Source organism: Rhineura floridana, chromosome 18, assembly GCF_030035675.1.
Source record: "Rhineura floridana isolate rRhiFlo1 chromosome 18, rRhiFlo1.hap2, whole genome shotgun sequence".
Classification (NCBI taxonomy): domain Eukaryota; kingdom Metazoa; phylum Chordata; class Lepidosauria; order Squamata; family Rhineuridae; genus Rhineura; species Rhineura floridana.
Genome location: NC_084497.1, coordinates 8,393,439 through 8,413,897, shown reverse-complemented (window position 1 = coordinate 8,413,897; position 20,459 = coordinate 8,393,439). Strand labels below are relative to the sequence as shown.

The following is a 20,459-nucleotide window of genomic DNA, read 5'->3' as shown; positions in this document are numbered from 1 at the left end:
CGCTGAGCTCGGCCCCATTTCCTGGAGCACATCAGCGTGTCCTTATATCTGTGGTGGGCACTCTGGCTGGTCCAGAATAGGGCTTTCCATTCCCTCTTGATTAAATAAGGGGGGGGAGTGTTAAGGATTTTCTGAGGATGGAGGCAGCTGGCGCAGGCCACAGGAGGCCCACCTCGTATAGCATCCTGTTCTCACAGTGGCCAATCAGATGTTGATGGGAAGCAAGTGGTGGGTGGGGCCAGACGCAAGTGGGCGGAGCAACAAATGTAAATATTACCTTTGTACAGCAGATTAGTTTTTACACACACACCTTCTTTATCCTTCATCCAAGCAAACATGAAGCTTTATCAGAGCTCATGGAAACACCCCAGGCAGGCACACTGCAGGGCCAGTGACAGATGTGGCCTAAGGAGAGGGCCAAATGGAGAGGCCTGGAGGGCCACATTCAGTCCGCAGGCCTGAGGTTCTTCACCCCTGACCTAAGCCTTGGATCCTAACCCCCTCAAGCCTACAAGAGCTTTGGCAGAGGGGCAGGCATTTGGGCTGTGGTCACAGCCCTATTTCAGCCTTTTCCTTTCCCTGCGCCCTCGGTTGCAACATGGATAACTGCAGTTGCACTTGAGGGACAATTCGGCTTCAAGCTCTGTTCGTTCTCTTCCCCCTCCAGGAACCAGGTGACCTGCCTGTCTGTCTCTACCGATGGAAGCCTGTTGCTGTCTGGCTCGCACGACGAAACAGTCCGGCTGTGGGACATTCAGAGCAAGCAGTGCGTGCGCACGGTGAATTACAAAGGTGTGTGTGGCTGCATGCACAAGAGTGCATTCAAGAGCCATAGCTCAGTGGTATCTAGCCCGGTATTCTCTGCGCTGACTGGATTTCAGCCATTCCTGCAGATGTTGCCGGGCAATGATCCTGGGACCTTCTGGGTGCAAAACAGATGCTCTACCATTGAGCTACAGCCCTTCCTCTAAAAACAAAATACGAAGTTAGTCCTCATGGTTCTAAGTAAATGGTTAGAGTATGAACCTAGGACTTTGCTTTATGCCAAGTCAGAGCCTGTGTCTGTCTAGCTGCGTACTGTCTACGCTGGACAGCTCCCAATGTTGCCAATAGGTCCCTTATTAGGAACGTAGGAAGGATCAGAGCATTGCTCCATCTAGCTCTGTATTATCTGCACTGAACGGCAGCAGCTGTCCAGAGTTTGACTCAGGGGTCTCTGCCAGCCTTTCCTGGAGATGCCACCAGGGATTGAACCTGGGACCTTTTGTATGCAAGTTCTTTCCCCAGTGGTTAGATTAGGAGAAATACTTTCAGGTTGGTACTCCTGAGCACAAATTTTAGGGGTTCTTAGTGAGCCATCTTGAGTTCCTTTCCTGCAAAATCTCCCCATTTTGGTGCCCCCCAAAAATCAGGAGAAGGAGGGTGGTGTTATCTCAGCTGCCGTTTGCTTGTGTCAAATCCGTCTTTGTGGCATACCATCTTCATTTTAACGATCTCCATGTCTGTGCTTCACGTCATTACCGACGCAGTGTGATTTACGGAATCCTCTTAGCATTGACTGGGGTTTGTGGGTGAGAGACAGAGTTGGTGTTTTTTTTAAGTAATGCTCAAAATGTTTGGTTGGCAATTTAAGGGGGCATATAAAATCTGCATGGCCAAATATTAAAAACAGCACGATGTGACTCTGCAGTCGTAAATTTTCCGGTGTGCTGAGGTGCGCTTGATAGCTGCACCCTCTTGCAAAGCCAGTGCCAAAATATAACAATGCCGTTTGGGAGCGGAGCATGGCCAATTGAAACTCAGCTGTCAGCCACCCACACGCCGTCCTGACTGAGAAGAAGAAAATTCCTCTACTGGAGTTTTATTAGGAAAGGGATTGGAAAATAAAACAGCCTGTGTTCTCAACAGCTTTTATGGCGCAGCAATATTGGGAGAACTTGCTGGGGCTTGCGTCAGCAGTTGGCATTGTGGGTACTTGCTGATGTCCAGGGTCTGGCAGATGGGGACCCCTCGACCCACAGCTTGTCCTCCATGCGGTCGTTACCTGTTCTGTTGACCCCTCTAAACAAGTGTCACATGCCAGTGAATGCCCTCGGGGGCGAGGGTCCCAGTCCCAAGAGGTACAAGACTCACTAACAAACCAGAGTGATGCTTGGGGACCCAATTCAGGTCCAAAATGTCACCCAGAAGCACAGTCCAAGGAGGATGCAGCTTGGCAAGAACCAGAAATGAGATTTTTGGGGAAAGGGAGCCAGAGACCTGTGAGGTTTCCAGCAACTGAAAGGCTCAAGAGGGGAGACCTTGTACGCTCTGGCCTCTTAGACCACACCCTAAACACAGCTGTTGGTGGTGAAGGAATTTCAGGGATTGCTTGCTCACAAGGAGACCTGGAACTCAGGAGATATACGATGACTTTGGGTCTGTAGATGCTAGTGTTGTTGCTCTTTAAGCCTGGACCATTCAGCATCGAGTGGGGGAGGGGTCACCGAATGAAACAGATTGGCTATAGGTTCAGGAGAGGCCAGTGGACTTCTTGCCACAAGGTGGGACAGAGTCCACACTCGGGGCATCCAGAAGGTGGTTGGGGGATCTCTCTTGCTGGGGTTCCCCTAAACATTCCCCTTCCGCCTTCTCCTGCTGGGACCTTGTTGTGCTTCTGCCCCTCCTCCCTCAGAATTCCCTCCCACGTTATTTTGGGAACCTCCGAATCTGCCGCCAGATTCCACTTCGGCTGAAGTGCAGCTCAATTCCCAGGCGTCCTCGAACTAGTTAAACTATCCTCCATTTATACAGGGTGAAAATCATTCTCTTCCTGTGTTCCGAATAACTGTTGTCCATCCTGCTTCAGCCTCCCTGCCTTCAAATTCATAGTTACTTCCCCCCCTTCCCTGAAAAATCCCATCCCTGCTTTTCGGCATGCTCTTGCTCTTGTCAGTGCCCTGGCGAGGCATTGACATCCTTTATCTCTGCAGTGCAGAACACCAGATAAGATGCCGTCGCTGGCAGCTCAGTTGCTGAGGACGTCTCTTTCTTTCTTTCGACACCCTTGCGCCTTGTTGGCATTTCCCTCCTCCTCCCTGCCCCACCCGCTAGACCCGGATTAGCCGCTTGGTCCCCTGCGCCAGGCTTCCAGTCGCTTTCTTCTCCTGTATTCACCCCAGCCCTTCGAAACTGATCTCTTGAAGGGTGGAGGCCGGTCAATCCTTCTCAAGCAGCTAGACAGCCCTAATAACGAGACTGGAAGCGGCACTCGAAATCGTGTGATTTAATCACGTTCTATGTCCTTAGCTTCCACCACTGTCTGGGAGAGAGCTCATCTTTCTTTGATAACAAGCCGCAGGCTTAGTGCTTAGGCCAGTAATTCCCAAGCTAGAAGTGGCGCCGTGGGAGGTGAGCTAACAAAATGACAAAAGGCTCCTGTGAGCTCAGAGCACTCGGCCCGTGAGGGAGCCTGCCTGCTGCTTCTCTGTCCGAGGCTCTGCTCTGCTCCAGCCTTGCCAAGTTAATCTTGCTGCTTCTTAGCACTGGGTGCTGTTGGAGTCTTCAGTCACACTAAATGCAGAGGTGTAGCAATATTGGGGGGGGGCTCTTGTTGCCTCTGCATGAGCCGCTGCTCGGGGCTTGCCTTCTTGCAGACAGAGCAGCAACTCTCACAGGAAATTGAGAGTGAGTTCTTACAAGTGCTTGAAGCTTGGCAGAATATGGGCAGGGTGGACGATGGTTTTCAAACTTTGCAGCCGCCTGTTGTCTCTTCTCCCCCTCCAAAGAGCGGTTTCACATCAGTATGTCCCTTATTTGGGGTATACGCAAAGCCAGCATACACACAGCTTTATAGTGGGTCAGACCATTGGTCCATCTAACTCAGTACTGTCTGCACTGACTGGCAGCACCTCTGTGGGATTTCAGGCAGGGGACATTCGCAGCCCTTCCTGGAGATGCCAGGGATTGAACTGGGACCTTCTGGCTACAGAGCACCTGCTCTACTCACTAAGCTATGGCACCTTCCAGGTCAGAGTATTTATGCATCTATGCCAACCAGTATCTTCTCCTCTGGCTGGCTGCGGCTGTCCAGAGTCTCAAGCAAAGGGGCGTCATCCCTGCTTCCAGGTCCTCCTCTTTTAAAAAGTATTCTTTTTGGGCTCCCCCCAGAAAACCCCTCATCTTCGTCCTTCAAAGAGGCCCCTGCCTCTTAGCCAGATCCTTCTTAAGTAGAGATGTCCCATGTGCTAAGCGGCTGCTCCAGCACTGGATGTGCCACCAGGCCAGTTTCGAGGCTCTTGGGTTGATATATTCCAAGCCCTGAGCAACTTGGACCCAGGTGACCTTAATGGCTCCCTGGGAGCCCTCATGTGCTAGCCCGACCACAGAGAGCATCTGGAGGGATGCTGTTAATTGTCCCCCATCTTTAAGAGGCCAGACTGGCCTCAGCTAGAAGTCGGACGTTTAGCATCGCCAGTCCTATGCGCTGGAACGCTCTTCCAGCAGGGATCCGGTGGGCACCCTCACTTTTGACTCATTGGTGCCTCTCAAAGACTTTTTTAATGCCAACAGGCTTGTGCAGTTGTTTGAACTTTCCCGATGACTCTGTGCTGCTTTTAATGGCTGTTTACACCTCCTTGATGTTTCCTGAGAGGGCAGGATAAAATAATTGCATAAATGACAGCCCCTCCACGTCACAGCAGCTCTTTCCCCTAAATCTCTCCTGTTGCCATCTGTTACCCGATCCTTTTTTCAACTAGGGATTGAATCCGGGACCTTCTGCATCCCAGGCAGACGCTGTGCCACCCAGTCCCTGCTCCAGGCGGAGCGGAGATGGATTCCGGTATGAGTCCTTGGAGAGCCACTGCTGCCTGTCAGTGTAAACCTGGGGTAGCCAGCGTGGTGCCAACTAGATGTTGTTGGTCTCCCAATTCCCAGCACGGCCCAGCAGCATCTGGTGAGCCACAGATGCTCTCCCCGCCCCTGGTCTACTGCATGTGAGAGGTGGAGGAATGCCTCTGCTTAGAAGAGGCATTCTTTACTGAGAGCAGGGAATGCCTCTTCTTAAATTGGGGAAACCTGTCAGGCCCTCCCAATGTTGCTGGGCTCCCAGCAGTCCAGCATGGTGAGGGATGGCAGGAGTTGGGAGTCCAGAAACATGTGGTGGGCACCCCATTGGCCACCCCTGGTGCAGAGAGGCTGGTTCATTAGGGCAAACGGGCCGCTGCCCACCCGCCTCAGTTTGCCCTCAGCTGGCCCCCACCTACCCGCCTGCTTGCCTTACTTACAGCCAATCTAGGGGGCAGCCCGGCCTGTCAGCTTCTTCTTAATGTCAATGTCGCCCCTGGTAGAACTCAGCAGGGAGAAAACAAGAATGAGTTAGCTCCGCCTGTCATTGCCTCCAGCTCTGCCTGCTCTTTGGGCGCCCTGCCTTCCGCCCCACAGTCCCGACGGGCACAGCCACATAAGCCTGCACCAAGCCAGGTGGACTAGCATTCTGACTCAGCACGAGGCCGCCTTCCTGTCTTCCTACAACTCAATTGGGAAAGCAGTTTGTGGCTCACCAAAGCTTTTTTTTGTTAAGTTTTTGCGGGAAGCCCTCTTCCGCCCCCGTCTGTCTTCTTGCTGCTCGGAAGGGGGGTGGAGGTGGGCGGGTGGCAGGTTGCCCCTTGCGGAGGAGAGCGAGCTTTTCCAAAAGCTGCTGGCGTTGGCCGAGAGCCTCAGCTGGCCACCAGTGCTGCGGAGGGCTGTCTGTCTCGGCATGCGGATGCCAAAGGCAGAGAGACAAAGAGAGCCCCTGAGATTATTGCAGCTGGAGGTGCGTCTGAAGCGTCGAAAGAGCAGCCTCGATCTGTTGGCAGCCATGGGCAAGAAGTGACTGAGGAATTTGTTTCCCTTTCAGGCTGGCCCCTCTGCTGGTTTTCCTCAGGGAGGAACCAAGGCAGCCGCCTTATACTGACCCTTGGTCCTTCTAGCTCAGCATTGCCCACACTGGCTAGCAGGGCCTCCCCAGGGCTTCACAGGCAGGGGACACGCCTAGCCCTACCTGGAGATGCTGGGAATTGAAGGTGGGGCCACAAAGGCCCTTCCTTTGAGCTACGGCCCTTCTAGGAGCTGGTTTTAAACGGCCTTTATGCAGAGCGAGGCCCTTGAGCCATCCAACACAGTGACTAGCCGCAGCCCTCGGTAGTCTGAGACACAAAAGTCTTTCCCAGCCTTACCTTGAGATGTGAGGGAATTGATCCTGAGACCCCTTGCATGCAAAGGAATGCTCTGCTGCTGAGCTATGACTCTTTATCATCAAATCACAGAGTAGTTGCATCAGCTATAGCCTTTGGCCATGTGTTTCAGAGGAGATTGGTCCAGTTGGGCAAATGGGGTACTGCCCCGCCAGCCTCAGTCTGAACTGAGCCAGGGGCCCATAAGGGCATCAGGTATCTCCCCTCAGTCTTCTCCAGGCTAAACAGGCCCAGTTCTTTCAGCCTCTCTTCACAGAACTTTTTGTCCAGTCCCCTGATCATCCTCGTTGCCCTCCTCTGAACCCGTTCCAGTTTGTCTGCATCCTCCTTAAAGTGCGGTGTCCAGAACTGGACTCAGTGCTCAAGATGAGGCCTAACCAGTGCCAGGCTTTGTCAGGTGTTTGCTCTCGATCAGCTGCCCAACAGGGACGAGTGCTGGATAAGGTGTGGGCGCTGAATTAATGCCTGGCTTGATGAGTAATGAGCTGTAGATCTGCCTGGAGGACCTCGTCACACTCGTGTCCTTGCGATGTAGGCCAGGGTTGCTCCTGCCCAGTAGGCCATTCCTGCTTCCCCCTTTGTCTCCAAAGTCTTCCTCCTCTGCGTAGATGATAGATGCGACAATTTGTGTGTCAGAGCGAGTGAGCAAGCAGAGAGGTGAGTTGAGGTTTTGGGAGGGGGGGAAGGGTTGAAACTCACGGCAGCCTGTGTGCGTAAATGCGGTAATTAGAGCGCTCATTAACTCCGCTGAACGGATGTATGTGATAGATCATTACCGGGAGGCAGCTGCGGGCGCTGGGGCCCAGTGATGGATGGCTTGCCTGGCAGAGGATGGGAGGCCAAGGTGCTTGGGTTGCACCTGTGTACCCCCCCAGGGAGATCACAAAACAGCTCCCTCCAGCTAGCCTCGGGGTCGTTTCTAGCCGATTGAAGGAGAGAAACAAGCCAGCGAGGGAAAACGCAACGTGTGCACGCACGTGCCTTCAATTCTGAGCGGCAGAACCATCCACTGGGAAAGCTCAGCGGTGGAGCCCCTGCTTTGCATGCGGAAGGACCCCGGTTCAGTCCTCGGTTGCAACTGCAGCTGGAGAAAGACTCCCTGCCTGAAACTCTGGAGAACTGCTGCCAACCCGTGTAGGTATCCTGGGCTAAATGGGCCAAGCGTCTGACGCGGTATAAGGCAGTTTCCCATGTTCCTTTTATGAAATCAGTCCTGTGTTCAGAACCATGAGGGCTAGAATCTTACTTTGCCACTTTTTGTTTATAAAAACAAAATAGTGTGTGGCTTAGTCCCTGGCATCCCCAGGTCGGGCTGGGGAAGACTCCTTGTCTGGAACCCCAAAGAGCTACTGCCAGTCAGTGTAGAAGCAGTACTGAGATAAATGGATCAACATCTTGACTCTGCAGAAGACAGCGTCTTATTTCAAGTGGCCCTTTATTCAGAACCATGGGGACTAGAATCTTTATTTTCAGGGGAAAGGACCGTTGCTGAGTGATAGAGCTGCTGCTTTGCATGCAGAAGGCCCCCACACTCGGCCCCTGGCATCTCCAGAAGGGGCTGGAGAGACCCATTGCTGAAACCTTGGAGAGCCACGGCCAGTCAGTGCCAACCACGCTAGGTAGGCCAACGCTCCTCTGACCAACAAGTCGTTTCCTTGCCTCAAACAAACTTGTTCAAGGCCAGCAGTGTAGTGGCAAACCCAGAAGTTGCAGGGTCCCTTCATGATCATCATGGCCGCGGAATAGTCTGGCCAGGTTTGAATCCTGCTTCTGAGTCCTTGTTAATGCCTTTTCCCACAAGGACAGACATCCCTAGGAGCTAATCAGCCTGGAAGGGGTGTGTGTTAGCTACCAAGAAGTCTTTTCATGGCTCGCTCACCTCTTTTCACTCTGATTAGTTCCAGTCAGCCTGAAAGGACAAGGAAGCATGTGAGAAGACTCTTCTCAATGGCCAACACACTCCCCTTTCATGCTGGTTGGTTCATAAGATGCTGGAAACGTAGGGACCCTGCTTGGACCTGGCTCCCAAAAATGTAAGGGTTCTAAGACACACACACCCTGAGACCCTGGACAACTACGCCCCTGTTTAAGGCCCTAGGAATTTAATTAGCTCATCAAATGCCATCTGATGTGCTTCTTAACCCAGTCGTAAGTAGATCAGAAGGACTGTAGCTTGGGGGGAGGAAGAGCATCTGCCTTGCATGTAGAAGGTCCCAGGTTCAGGTCTCCAGGTAGGAACTGCAAGAGCCACCTGGTCTGAAATTGAGGTAGGCGGACAAATGGTCTGACTCAGTCCAGTGCCGCTTGCTATGTCCGTTAACCTTGCAGCAAAATCTCTCTCTCTCTGTCCGGCAGGTCCGGTCACCAACGCGTTCATCACCCTGGCCCCGGCCAACATGCTTAACCCAGACAGCAAGCCAAGGGTCCCGCTGCCCAAATTCAGCCGCCACCTCTACGCCGCCGAGAGCGCCGGGAGCCCCGCCAGCGAAGGGCTGACGCTCTGCCTTGGGCTGCATCAGAAGGTACGGGAGCGGTTGGCAAGGGGGGATGCTCCGTCAAGTCGTGCGGCTATGGGTCGAGCCTGTTTACCCCGTCCAGCCAGCGCAGGTGGCTAGTCTCTGCTGGATGAAGTGATGCAGATCTTAGAGAGGCTGGGCTGCATGTTGTGGTACAGTTAGCCCTCTGGGAAAGGAACTAGCTGGCAAGAGCGTGTGACTGACAGAGAGCGTGCATTATATCCTGCTATTCAATGCAGAGGCAGTAATGGGCTGATACTTTTCCACCACACCTGGGTGTCTCGGAGGCAAGACCAGCCATGCACCACAACGCATAAATTAACTTCCAGAATTGGGGGCGGCCGCTTTGCTATCAGGCCAAGTTCCAGGTTCTTGTGTTAATTTACAAAGACTGCCTGATTCTGTATGCTCCACCTCAATCACTGAGATCTTCTGATGGGGCACTCTGCCCCGCCCCCCAGTGCTCCTGAAGTTCAGTCGGCCTTTACCTTTAGTGCAGCAGGCCCTGCCCTATGGAACTCCCTGCCAGTAGAAATCAAGCGGGGAATCATGCCTGCTTTCTTTCACACTCCTTTTAAAAACTGCTGTTCAGGCACGCCTTTTGAGGAATGTAGGTTGCATCCAACTAAATTCTATTCGGAGTAGACCCATTGAAATTAATGGATCCAAGTTAGTCCTATCCATTGATTTCAGTGGGTCTGCTCTGAGTAGGACTAATATTGCATACAACCTTGATTTCCCCCCAGTCTTTATTGATTATAGCAATATTTGTATACCACTGTTCATTTAAAAAAAAAACCAAGCAGTTTACATACATGAAACCATGTAAAAACTTAAAATCAGAGATCACTGACTGTTATAGGAAGGTATCTTCTCCATTGCCTGCATAAGCCTGGTGGCATCGAAAGGTTTTCAGCAGATGTTTAAAAAATCAAAACAGAAGGTGCCTGCTGCTCCTGTGAACGCCTTGTTAATTTTTTTTTTTTAAATGGAAGTGCAATTTATAAATATTTACATAAATAAAGATGTTTCAGTGGCCACTCACTTGGTGGGGAGGCTCTAAATAAGGGTTACATCTGCGTTTCCCACTCTGATGCCCTTTGGATATTATTAGATTATATTTCCTGTCATCCGTGACCATTGGCCATGCAGCTGCAGGGGCTTCTGGGAGTCTGGAGTCTGATAACATCTGGAGAGTATCAAGTTGGGAAAGGCTGGATTTAAATGAATGACACAGAGGAGCGAGCAAGAGAAAGGTTTGTTGACAGCCTTGATAGTTAGCTATGTGGAACTTCCATGTTCAGGGGTAGTCAACCTCCAAACACCAAGTGCTAGGGATTAATAATGGGGGGGAGCTGTTTTTGCCTTCAGGCCTTGCTTGTGAGTTTCCTGGAGTCTATGGATAGTATCCAGTGCTAGTCCTACTCAAAGTAGACCCATTGAAGTTAATGGATTAAGTTAGGTTCATTAATTTCAGTGGGTCTGCTCTAAGGACCAGCACTGGATACAACTCTTATTTATTTGCTTATTAGATTTATATCCCGCCCTTCCTCCCAGTAGGAGCCCAGAGCGGCAGATTGGCTGCTTATCACTCTTATCAGACTGGCTGCTTCTGAATGCTGGGCTGGCCTTTGAAATGATCCAGTAAGGCTGTTTTTATATTGGATCTAACAGTGGATCCTACCCACAGTGGAACCTCCTGTTCAGGGGAACTCTATCTGTGAATACAATATGCTAGGGATAAGGAACAGAGTCTGGCCACCAACTTAATGCTTTGCTTCTGGGGTGGCGTCCCATTGGGAATGCTTTCTTTAAGGTATTTTTATCCCAGTCTTCAGTCAAAAAGAAGCAGAAAGCAGAGAGTAGGAATAAACGGACAGTTCTCCCAATGGAGGGCTGTAGAAAGTGGAGTCCCTCAAGGATCGGTATTGGGACCTGTACTTTTCAACTTGTTCATTAATGACCTAGAATTAGGAGTGAGCAGTGAAGTGGCCAAGTTTGCTGACGACACTAAATTGTTCAGGGTTGTTAAAACAAAAAGGGATTGCGAAGAGCTCCAAAAAGACCTCTCCAAACTGAGTGAATGGGCGGAAAAATGGCAAATGCAATTCAATATAAACAAGTGTAAAATTATGCATATTGGAGCAAAAAATCTGAATTTCACATATACGCTCATGGGGTCTGAACTGGCGGTGACCGACCAGGAGAGAGACCTCGGGGTTGTAGTGGACAGCACGATGAAAATGTCGACCCAGTGTGCGGCAGCTGTGAAAAAGGCAAATTCCATGCTAGCGATAATTAGGAACGGTATTGAAAATAAAACGGCTGATATCATAATGCCGTTGTATAAATCTATGGTGCGGCCGCATTTGGAATACTGTGTCCAGTTCTGGTCGCCTCATCTCAAAAAGGATATTATAGAGTTGGAAAAGGTTCAGAAGAGGGCAACTTTTGGGGCTGTGGTGGTGCTGCCTGGAAAGGCGCTGTGTGTGGTCATGCCAGATGGCAACATGTCTCACATAAACTTAAAAATCTTTGTGTGTGTGTTGTGTGTGAACTTTTCAGAGACCTGGATAGAAAAGTCAGAGTGTTGCGGTTGAGGATGCAAAAATGCCTTGCGTTCCAGGCCACGTTTCTCCGCTGAGCTTTTAGCGTGTTTAACAGAGAAGCCACCTGGGACTACGCGCAAGGATGTATTCAACGCTTTCCCCTGCTGGCAGCTTGCCTGTTCGCCGCTCTCCCCCTGTCCACCCAGTTCTCTCCAAGGAACACCTTCTCAAAAATCTATTTGTGCTCCTGTTATCACCACTAATGCACCGTGATCCTCTTTCTTTAAATTTCAAGACTGGCAGTCTAAGGCTGTCAGCTTTTCTGGATTCCGTTGAGAGACTATCCATTTGCTTTTTTCTTAGCGGCGCGGCACTCTTATCGAGGAGTACTTTGAGGCTCGCTTCCTCCCCACCAGACATGCCAGAACATACTGTTCGCCAGAGTCGTGGCTCTAAGCTGACAGCTTCCCTTGGGTGTTAGCTCAGTCACAACACCCTAGTGAAAAGCGTCATCTACCTTGGCCTGTATCTTGACCTCCTTGCTCTTGTTCCATCTTCTGCAGGGATCTGGGGAGAGTTACCTCGAGAAAGCAGAGCGGTTGTACTCACAGATGTATTCAACGAGAGAAAAGGTGAATCCCCCTATCCCTACGGCAAATAGACTTCGGAAGGGAAGGCTTGATTCCAAAACCTTGCAACCTTGGTTTTTTAGTTTGTTTTCAGCCAAACCAAAGTGTTGATGGTTAGGCAGTCAGACTTTTGTTCTTTGGTAACAGTAGACCAACAATTCTTAATATTGTTGTGGCAGGTAATCCTTCACTCTCCTTGCCTTGAAAAACTGAAATTGGGGAGGGGGGGGGAGCGCCTTGAAAAATAAAAGCCTAATATGAAGTGACAAGATGCTCTTTTAAGAAACTGAAAAACCAAATTGGGCCTCAAAGCAGAAAGCGGAGAACTATCCGTTCGGTAGTTCCAAAATAATCCTTCTGGAACAGATCTCTCTCCCACCCCATCTTCGTGATTTTCCAATCTGTCGTAGCAATTGCAACCCGCGGTGCCGGGTGCTGTCTCCGGTTTTTCTTAATTGTATATTTATTGCTGTTTTTATTTCTTAGACTGTATTACAAAATTGGTACTCCATAGAATCCAGATTGTAATACAGCACAATGCCAATATAATAAGAGGAGCAACAAAGGCAGTTAAAACGCGATATGAATATTTCAGCCGTGGGCCACCTGAACGAAGCTCGGGCACCGCAGTTTGGGAGCCTCCGTATTAAGGAACGCTGCTATTCAGAGCAGCGATGGGGGAACGTGTGGCTCTCCAATCCCTGAGCATTGGTTTGGCTAAGCTGTCTGTCTGGACTGAAGGGATTTAGGTGTCCCAGATCCAGAGGGCGCAAATAGATGCTGGGATACTTGCCCTCTTCCAATTCCATCCCCAACCTCCTTCAACCTTTTCTTGACAGAACCTGATGGGCGACCAGGAGCAACTGAAAATCCAGTTGACGGAGCTGGAGGAGGAAGTGAGCACCTTGCGGAAGATCAACAAGAGCCTTTTCGATTTCTCAAGCCGCATCATCATCAAGCCAAGCAAATAGGGAGCCTTTTTAGTGCCCTAGTTTGAACCGGGGGGGGGGTACCTCACCTTGGACAAGAAGGTGGCCCCCTGCAGACACTGCCCTTATATTGAGTCCCCTTCCCTAGTCAGAGGGGTATATGTGTGTCTTTGCAGAAACCCCATTTGTACCATTGCACGGCTGCAGGACTAGACTCTGAGACCTTCACGAAGCCAGACACATTTGGAGGGGGGAGACAGCAGGTCAGCTCTATGGGTCAGAAGCCAACTGTACATCGGAAGGAGCTGGGGAGATGACCCCCTCTTGTTTCGCAGCCCTCTTGGTGTTCTTCCTCAGACAGATCAACTGGCGTTTTTCTCGACGGACGATCCTCACCTTTTGCCCCAAAGGAGAAGCCTGCCCCATGCGGCCGGTGATCTGGTTGCTGCGTCTCTCTGTCCTTTGGGACTCATAGCTGCTCCTTTGGGCAAGGGGCACCTTTGGGGCACTATCTGACACTTCCCCAGCCTGCAGATCTTCCTTTCGTAGCCGTTGGCCTGGGACAAGAGTGGTTAGAACCAGCAGCCTGACCTGTTAACTTTTTGCTGAGCTGCAGGCTCAGCAAAGGGGCCTTATTCTGTACTGCGCTTTTTTAACCTTTCCCTTTTGAGTGGGGAGGCCCGGGGTGGGGGAGGTTTGTTTTAAAGTTCTACAGAATGAGGTGGTAGAATCTGGAACTGTGACCTCTTTGGGTGCGGTGGGAGAATTCGTATTTCTCATTATAGTAAGCTAGCCTGTCGGAGGGTGCCTAATTAAGCATTTCCCCCGATGTGCTTGTCTTTTACATGTTTAATGTGTGGGGAAAGCATTGACAGGTTCACCCCCACCGCATGCAATGTGAAGCCCTGAAGTCCACATTTCCACAATGCGCCAGATGGGATCATTCGCCTGCTCTTTGGGATGTCTGGTCGCGTGATGTGGTGTTGCATACCCCGCCACCAGAATCACGGTGCTCTTGTAGCACGGTGGATTTGCTTTGTCCTTTGTGTTCTCCTTGTCTGTCTTGATTTCACATTCTTTAAAAGAAGTACCTCCTCTGATTTTGCCTCAGAGCAAATCCCCCTTTTTAGTGTGTGTGTTTTTAGAGAGAAAAGAACAAAGACGGTTTACTGAAATTGTGTTTTCTGTTGTGCGTTCATTCAAAAAGCATGAATGGAATCATAGCAAACGCCTTGTCTTCCAGGAAGCATCTCATTCAGAGGATGCTGCCCCCCTCAAACTCCCATCAGCCCCAGCCAGCACGGCTAATAGGATGATGGGACATAGAGTCCCAATAACGTCTGGAGGGGCCACCACAAGTTCTCCAGCCCTGCTCTAAGACACAGCGTTCTCTCTTTAGAAGAAGGTTTCCCTCCTAAGAGAATGGAATGCCACTTCTTAGAGCGGGGACAGGGGACCTGTGGCCCTTCCAAGGACCCCTAGTACCCATCAGCCCCACCCAGCAAAGCCAGCCAAAGAAGCAGACTCGGGACTACAAGATTGGATTTTTCTGGATCAGCCGAAGCTCTCCGGGCGGTTTACAACATAAAAATCAATATATAATATACAATTCATATTTGGTATAATTAAAAGGAAAAACAATGCATCACATTTTAAACAAGCATAACTAAACAATAAATCTCAACAATGTACATAACAGAATAAACAAAGTGAACCTAACAATTATAAAAATATCTAAAAATATTTTATTTTGGTACACACTTTTACCAACTAATCCTGCTTTAACCTAGTGAATCTGCTTGCGCCTGAACTCCCTTTCCACAAAAGCAAGGTATGGCTGCAGCTCTGTGGAACGGTTCTTCTGATTGCGGTTTAGGAGAGGCCAAAGCGGGGGGAAGGAGTTATATGCACATAGTCTGTGGAACACGCTGCCACAAGATGGGACTGCTGCTTTAATACAGGGAGAACGAAGAGGAGTTTATTGGCATCAATGACCCCTAATGGCTTTTTGTTACTGAGCCTCTGCGTTCCAGTGCAGTCTCCCTTGGAATGCCAGGCACTAAGGAGGAGCAGTGAGAGAGACTGCCATCACCTTTCCTGCCTTGCTTGCGGGCTTCCCAGAGACATCTAGGCTGCCGCACTGTTTGGAAACGCATTAAATGATGTCATTTAAAGTTGCCTTTTAAACTTGAACCTAGGTGTGGGGGGGGGGGTTTCCTGTCGCTGCAGGCGAGATGTCTTTTGAGATTTAGCTTTTGCAAGAGATCTGTCTTTCTCTCTTAAAGGGGGGGGGGGAGACCCAGCAGATCAGTCCAAGCTAACCCTGAAGGGAGAACCCATTTGATTGAAAGTGTGATTCAATAACCCTGAGTGTCTGGATACAGTGCCTGACTCTCATGCCAGGATGCTTAGATAATGTTTTTAGCTTAATAAAGGCCAATTCTTCTTTTGTCTTGTGAACCACCTAGGAGCTGCTGTGTGGGTTGTTTTATATATTTAATTTAAAAAAAAAATCTGATCCTGATCTCACAAATTAAAGAGTTTTTAACAGGCTGCGTCAAGAGGCTCTTTGGCCAGATTGATTTCTTCTGCTGTCCTCAAAGCACCTTAGACTGGATTATAGAAATGAGCAAACTACAATAACTATTGCTTGGGGGGGGGGGGTCTGCTGTGCTCCATCTGTGACGTCCCCTGCCTGAGGGTTCCTGTGCTGGCTTGAGGAGGACTTGGATTCAGACAATGCACCGATCGCGCCCCACTCAAGGTGGAGCCCTCAGCATTGCAGCATGAAGACATGGCCCTGTCATGAATGACTCTCCAGCTCTACAGACGCACAGCAGTCTGTGACTGGAGAATAGGCTGTGGGCCCTTTAAATATGGCAAACCAGCTCTCCCAAGAGGGCACGTTCACTGGAAAGATCAGTTCCGCCAGCCTTCTTGGGCCCTGAAATGAGTCTGATCCCTGGCTGAGACAACATCTCCCCTTGCTCAGCCCACAGGGCTCAATGAGAGCAGTCCGGGGTCCGGAACTGCCATGCCTGAATGCTAAATGCCTACCACCCTCTTGCACAACAGCCTCTTTCAGTCTCCTGTAGACAGACAGGCCACAGGCCTGAGTTGCACAGCATCCTTCAGCTGATGGGACGGCCGTGCGCCCAAGATCCCTGCGTGGAGCTTGATCACTCAGCCAAGCCGAGCCCTGCCGCAAGCAGCTCGGCTGATGAAGTCAAACCCTGCTGGGTCGGCTGTGCGCCCAAGATCCCTGCGTGGGTCTTGATCGCGCAGCCCTGCCGCAAGTATCTCAGTTGTGCGATCCTGAGTACCCCAAGGGGAACTCACGTGTGCAGCTACGCCAGCTGTATCTCTACCTGCCCCACAGCTGATGTCATCCATGATGTCAGGCGTGAGGCAGGTGGGTGTGGTTTGGGGATTGGCCTGTGGGCCAGAGACTCTTCGCCCCTGTTCTGCATGCAAAGCTTACACTGCTCCACTGAGTTATGGCCCGTTTAAAACAAAGTTAAGATTCCAGTCCTCATTAATAGAAGAAGCTGCCTTACACAGTGCAGACCCTGGTTCCATCTAGCTCAGTACACTGACTGACAGCAGCTATCCAGAGCTCCAATTGGGGAGACATTCCCAAGCCTAACTGGAGATTCAAGGAATCGAACCTGAGACCTTCTGCAGCTAAAGGGGATACTCCACTACTAAGCTACGGCCTTTCTCCAATAGTTGGAAGGGGCCTGTAAGGCTATCAAGTCCAGCCTCCTTGCTCAATGCAGAAATCCAAGTTAAAGCATCCCCAACATGTGGCTGTCCAGCTGCCTCTTGCGTGCCTGCAGTGTTGGACAGCCCACCACCTCCTGAGGTCATTGGTCCCACTGTCGTACCGCCCTAACAGTCAGGAAGTTTCTCCTGGTCATCTGAAATCTGGCTTCCTGTAACTTGGAAGAGTCACAGCAATAACAACTCAAAAAAGGTGCTCGAAAGCTGCACAATTGGAGGTCTTGGGTGGAGGGGGGGGCTCCCCACTTTTAAAAAGCTGTGTTATTTGTTTTGGCAGGGGGATGCAGCCATTTTGTCTGATTTTTCTTGGAGAAAGGGGGAAGGTTCTTGTCCTGAGCACTGCCATTTTTTCTCCTGCGAAATGGGTCTTTTGTGACGCCCACAACAGTTCCTTAGATTTGTTTTGTTCCCAAACGTGCCTCCAGTCTCCAAAATACGTTAGGGACCCCTGTTCTATATAGAACACGGTTGCAAAACATTTCTCTGCGATGCCCCTGCATTTCCTGGGGGAGAGGGGAGTCGTCCCTCAACAGTTCTACACGCTTTGACAAGCCTTGTCCTGGAGTGTCCTGGAGCATTGGATTGGGGACGCAGAATCATCAGCACCACCATCAACACCACCCCAAATTCTGGCAATTGCCATCCTTTCCTCTTCCTGGGTAGAGATGCCACATTAATCTCACTTTAGGTTGGCAGGGCACGATAAATGAAGGATCACCTGCCCGGTTCACGCTGCTCAGAGGGTTGCAGCGTCATTCCTTGCCAGTCACCCCACGCTAATTCTGGATAAATCTGCAGTCAGTCCTGGTTTATATGACAAGGTCTCTCCTCGGCACCTTTGGAAGGGGGGAGAGAGAGAGAGAGAGTATCTACACACACACTGGTTTCTTCTGTCTCATATACCTGCCTTGCAATCGATCTCGTTAATTAGCTGTCGGGTGCTGAGCAGATAAACTATCCATCACAGGAATTTGCTTAATAGCTCACTTGGCCTTGTTGCTAATTCTTTTCTTCTTCTTCTTTCTGTTAAGGCAAACTCTCCCTCTGCTTTTGCTCCAAGAAAAATGTAATGTGGTACGTTGAGGTAGACTGCCTCTAACCATGGAGGTTTGGCACTCTGCTGGATTCAGGCACAAAGGGCCCCTTCTGTTTCAGCATCCTGTTCCCAACAGGCGACAGTCAACCACCTCCAGAAAACGTTCAAGCAGGATATGATGGCCGTTCCCTGTTCTTTGCAACCCCCGCCCAGTATCTGACATTCAGGGGTAGACTGCCTCTGTCCAGGGAAGATTCAATTGAAAAATGAATCAGATTGTTTATTGACTACATCCAGGGAGCTCAAAACATATTATTTTGCCACACACATGCACACTTACATATTTAATCCTCGCAAAGCCTTGCAAGGTAGGTCAGGCTGAGGGATGGCGTGCCTGGCCTAGATTCACCTAGTGAGCTTCATGGATCAGGTGAAATCTGAACCGGGGTCTTAGCCTGACCCTCTAACCGACTCTGCCATAACAGCAAGCTGCCTTTGGGGACCAATCAAACATCCCAACTTCCAGATTCTATCATCCTTACAGTGCTTCAAGGCTAAGATGTATCCCTTCCAATCTCTGTCTGAAGATCAAACAAAATTGAAATAAGCCGTCCTTTTCCCCAGGCTTGCTAGTTCTCCAAATAGCAATCAATTCCTGCTAGCATTGATTTGTTTAAATAGGCAGAAGGCTTTCTGACAGTTATGGGGATGAGGGGTGGGGAAGGAATCCTGCAGCCAGGGTTGTTCATAGAATCATAAAAACTGGAAGGTTCTTCAGAGGTCATCCAGACCAACCCCCTGCTGCTGCAGGATCGCCATCCAGCCTCGATTTAAAGACCACCAGCGAATGAGCATTCCACTGCCCTTCGACGCAGCCTTGTCCCACTGTGAAACAGAGTGTACCATTAGGAAATTTTAACCAGGCTCACTGTCGCTATCCTAAAGTTTAGTAGAAACCACCTCTATCAACCAGCACTTTTCCTCCTCAGTTTCACATAAGTTCAGGATCAGCAGAGAAACATGTAGAGTTCACTGTCCTGTGGAGTTCAGGATTTAAAAGAAGCAGTGGGGTGGAAGGTTCCTATTTCTTAAGGTTCCTGCATTGAGCAGGGGGTTGGACTCGATGACCTTATAAGCCCCTTCCAACTCTACAATTCTAGGTTATGGAAGAAGCTGGAACACACACACACACCTCCGATCTTTATTTCCGAGGCTGCTTCAACCTGCGGAACGGGCACTGTTGCAAATGCCACATAATACTCATTTCGCAATAGGAAGAAAATCGCTTTTAGTGTGGCAGCACCTACCCTTTGGAACTCCCCGCCTATTGACATCTGGCAGGCACCTTTGCTGTACTCTTTTTGGCGCTTGCTTCAAACATTTCTGCCTCTCCAGACACCCAGCTGTTGCTGTGTTTTCATCTTTTCGTTTGCTGCGGGTTTAATCGTTTTCTAAATGCTCGATTGAAGTACAGTACTTGTTCTTAACTGGTTTTATTGATGATTTCAATGCTTCTTGTAAACCGCTTAGAGGTTTTTACTGAAATGCTAAACTTTAAAAATACAAGAAAATGCATTTGACATTTCCCTCCCCTTCTTGAGAAGACAGGGAGGGGGTGGCAAGCTAGCATTGAACCGCAGACGTGCAGAATTGCATCCGGAGTATGCGTACCAAATTTTGCCCTGAAATTTCAAGGTGCAAGGAAGATGATCAAATTAGCAAGCATACGAACAAATGAGCGCTGAGCGTGCACGTTACACCAAGACACCCTTGCTTTGCTCTGCAGGGTCAGCAGGGTTAATGCAGCCCAAATCACCGCCTTCCACCTAGCCACGTCTGGCGATTTGTGCCAGGGTGCTGGAGCCCTTTCCTGCATCCCTGCCACATTCTGGGCGCTGTGATGCACAGGGCAAGGCGTTTATTTATTTATTTGTTTGTTTGTTTCATTTATAAACCGCCCATAGCGAGTGGCTCTCTGGGCGGTGTACAAAAGGTTAAAATACAAAATCACAATAAAATCAGACAACAAACAATGAACACAAGCAGGAACAAAAGAAAAGAAAAGAATTTTTTTAAAATTATAACATAAACGCTTAAAATGCCTGGGAGCATAGCCAGGTCTTAACCTGGCGCCGGAAAGATAGGAGCGTAGGCGCCAGGCGTACTTCTTCGGGGAGGCTGTTCCACAGTTTGGGGGCCACTACAGAAAAGGCCCTAGATCGAGTAACTGTCCTTGGGGCTTCTCGATGGGTTGGTACCCGGAGGAGGGCCTTAGATGCTGAGCGAAGTGACCGGGTAGGTTCATAGAGGGAGAGGCGTTCCACAAGATATTGCGGTCCCACGCCGTGTAAGGCTTTATAGGTCAAAACCAATGTTGGTTTGCAACTGTGTGAATTTAGCCCCTCGCCCAGCTGTGGAGGGCAAGCGGCTTTTCCTTGGGGCCGGAGGGTGCTTTTCTGTGTCCTTACCCCATTGGGGGGTGCTGCTGTTGCTGCCTCCCCATCACTGCAGCGCGTGAGGCGGAGAGTCTCCTTCCCATTTGTACACCCCACCGGCTTTTCTTGACAGATCCCGACTGTCAGTAATGCTGTCCATCCTCAGGAATGAACTGCAATTCAGCCACTGGCCCCAAAGAGACAAATTAAAATCCTCGGCACACTCGAGTAGTTCCACTGACTGCCACATTAGAAAGACCGGGGAAAGGTGGAGGAGGCGAAAGAGAGAAGATTGCCCCATCCACCTGAACTCATTGCCATCTCATTAACTTCAGAAGAATCCCCAAATCTTAAATGCTGGGGT

General features: G+C 50.1%; 2 protein-coding genes across 3 annotated transcripts in view; both read left to right on the top strand.

Annotated features, from left to right (window-relative positions):
* The window catches only part of WDR18 (WD repeat domain 18), a 33,923-nt gene extending 19,907 nt beyond the window's left edge, over positions 1 to 14,016 (top strand). For both annotated transcript variants that reach the window (XM_061601303.1, XM_061601302.1), the window contains 4 exons: positions 668 to 792; positions 8,574 to 8,740; positions 11,847 to 11,915; positions 12,752 to 14,016. In XM_061601303.1, coding sequence (XP_061457287.1) covers positions 668 to 792; positions 8,574 to 8,740; positions 11,847 to 11,915; positions 12,752 to 12,883 — 493 coding nt within the window. In that variant the 3' untranslated portion in view covers positions 12,884 to 14,016. The remainder of the gene's footprint in view (positions 1 to 667; positions 793 to 8,573; positions 8,741 to 11,846; positions 11,916 to 12,751) is intronic.
* A 1,963-nt stretch (positions 14,017 to 15,979) lies between these two features.
* The window catches only part of GRIN3B (glutamate ionotropic receptor NMDA type subunit 3B), a 54,566-nt gene continuing 50,086 nt past the window's right edge, over positions 15,980 to 20,459 (top strand). The window contains exon 1 of the mRNA XM_061601838.1: positions 15,980 to 16,253. Within this exon, the coding sequence (XP_061457822.1) occupies positions 15,980 to 16,253 (274 nt within the window). The remainder of the gene's footprint in view (positions 16,254 to 20,459) is intronic.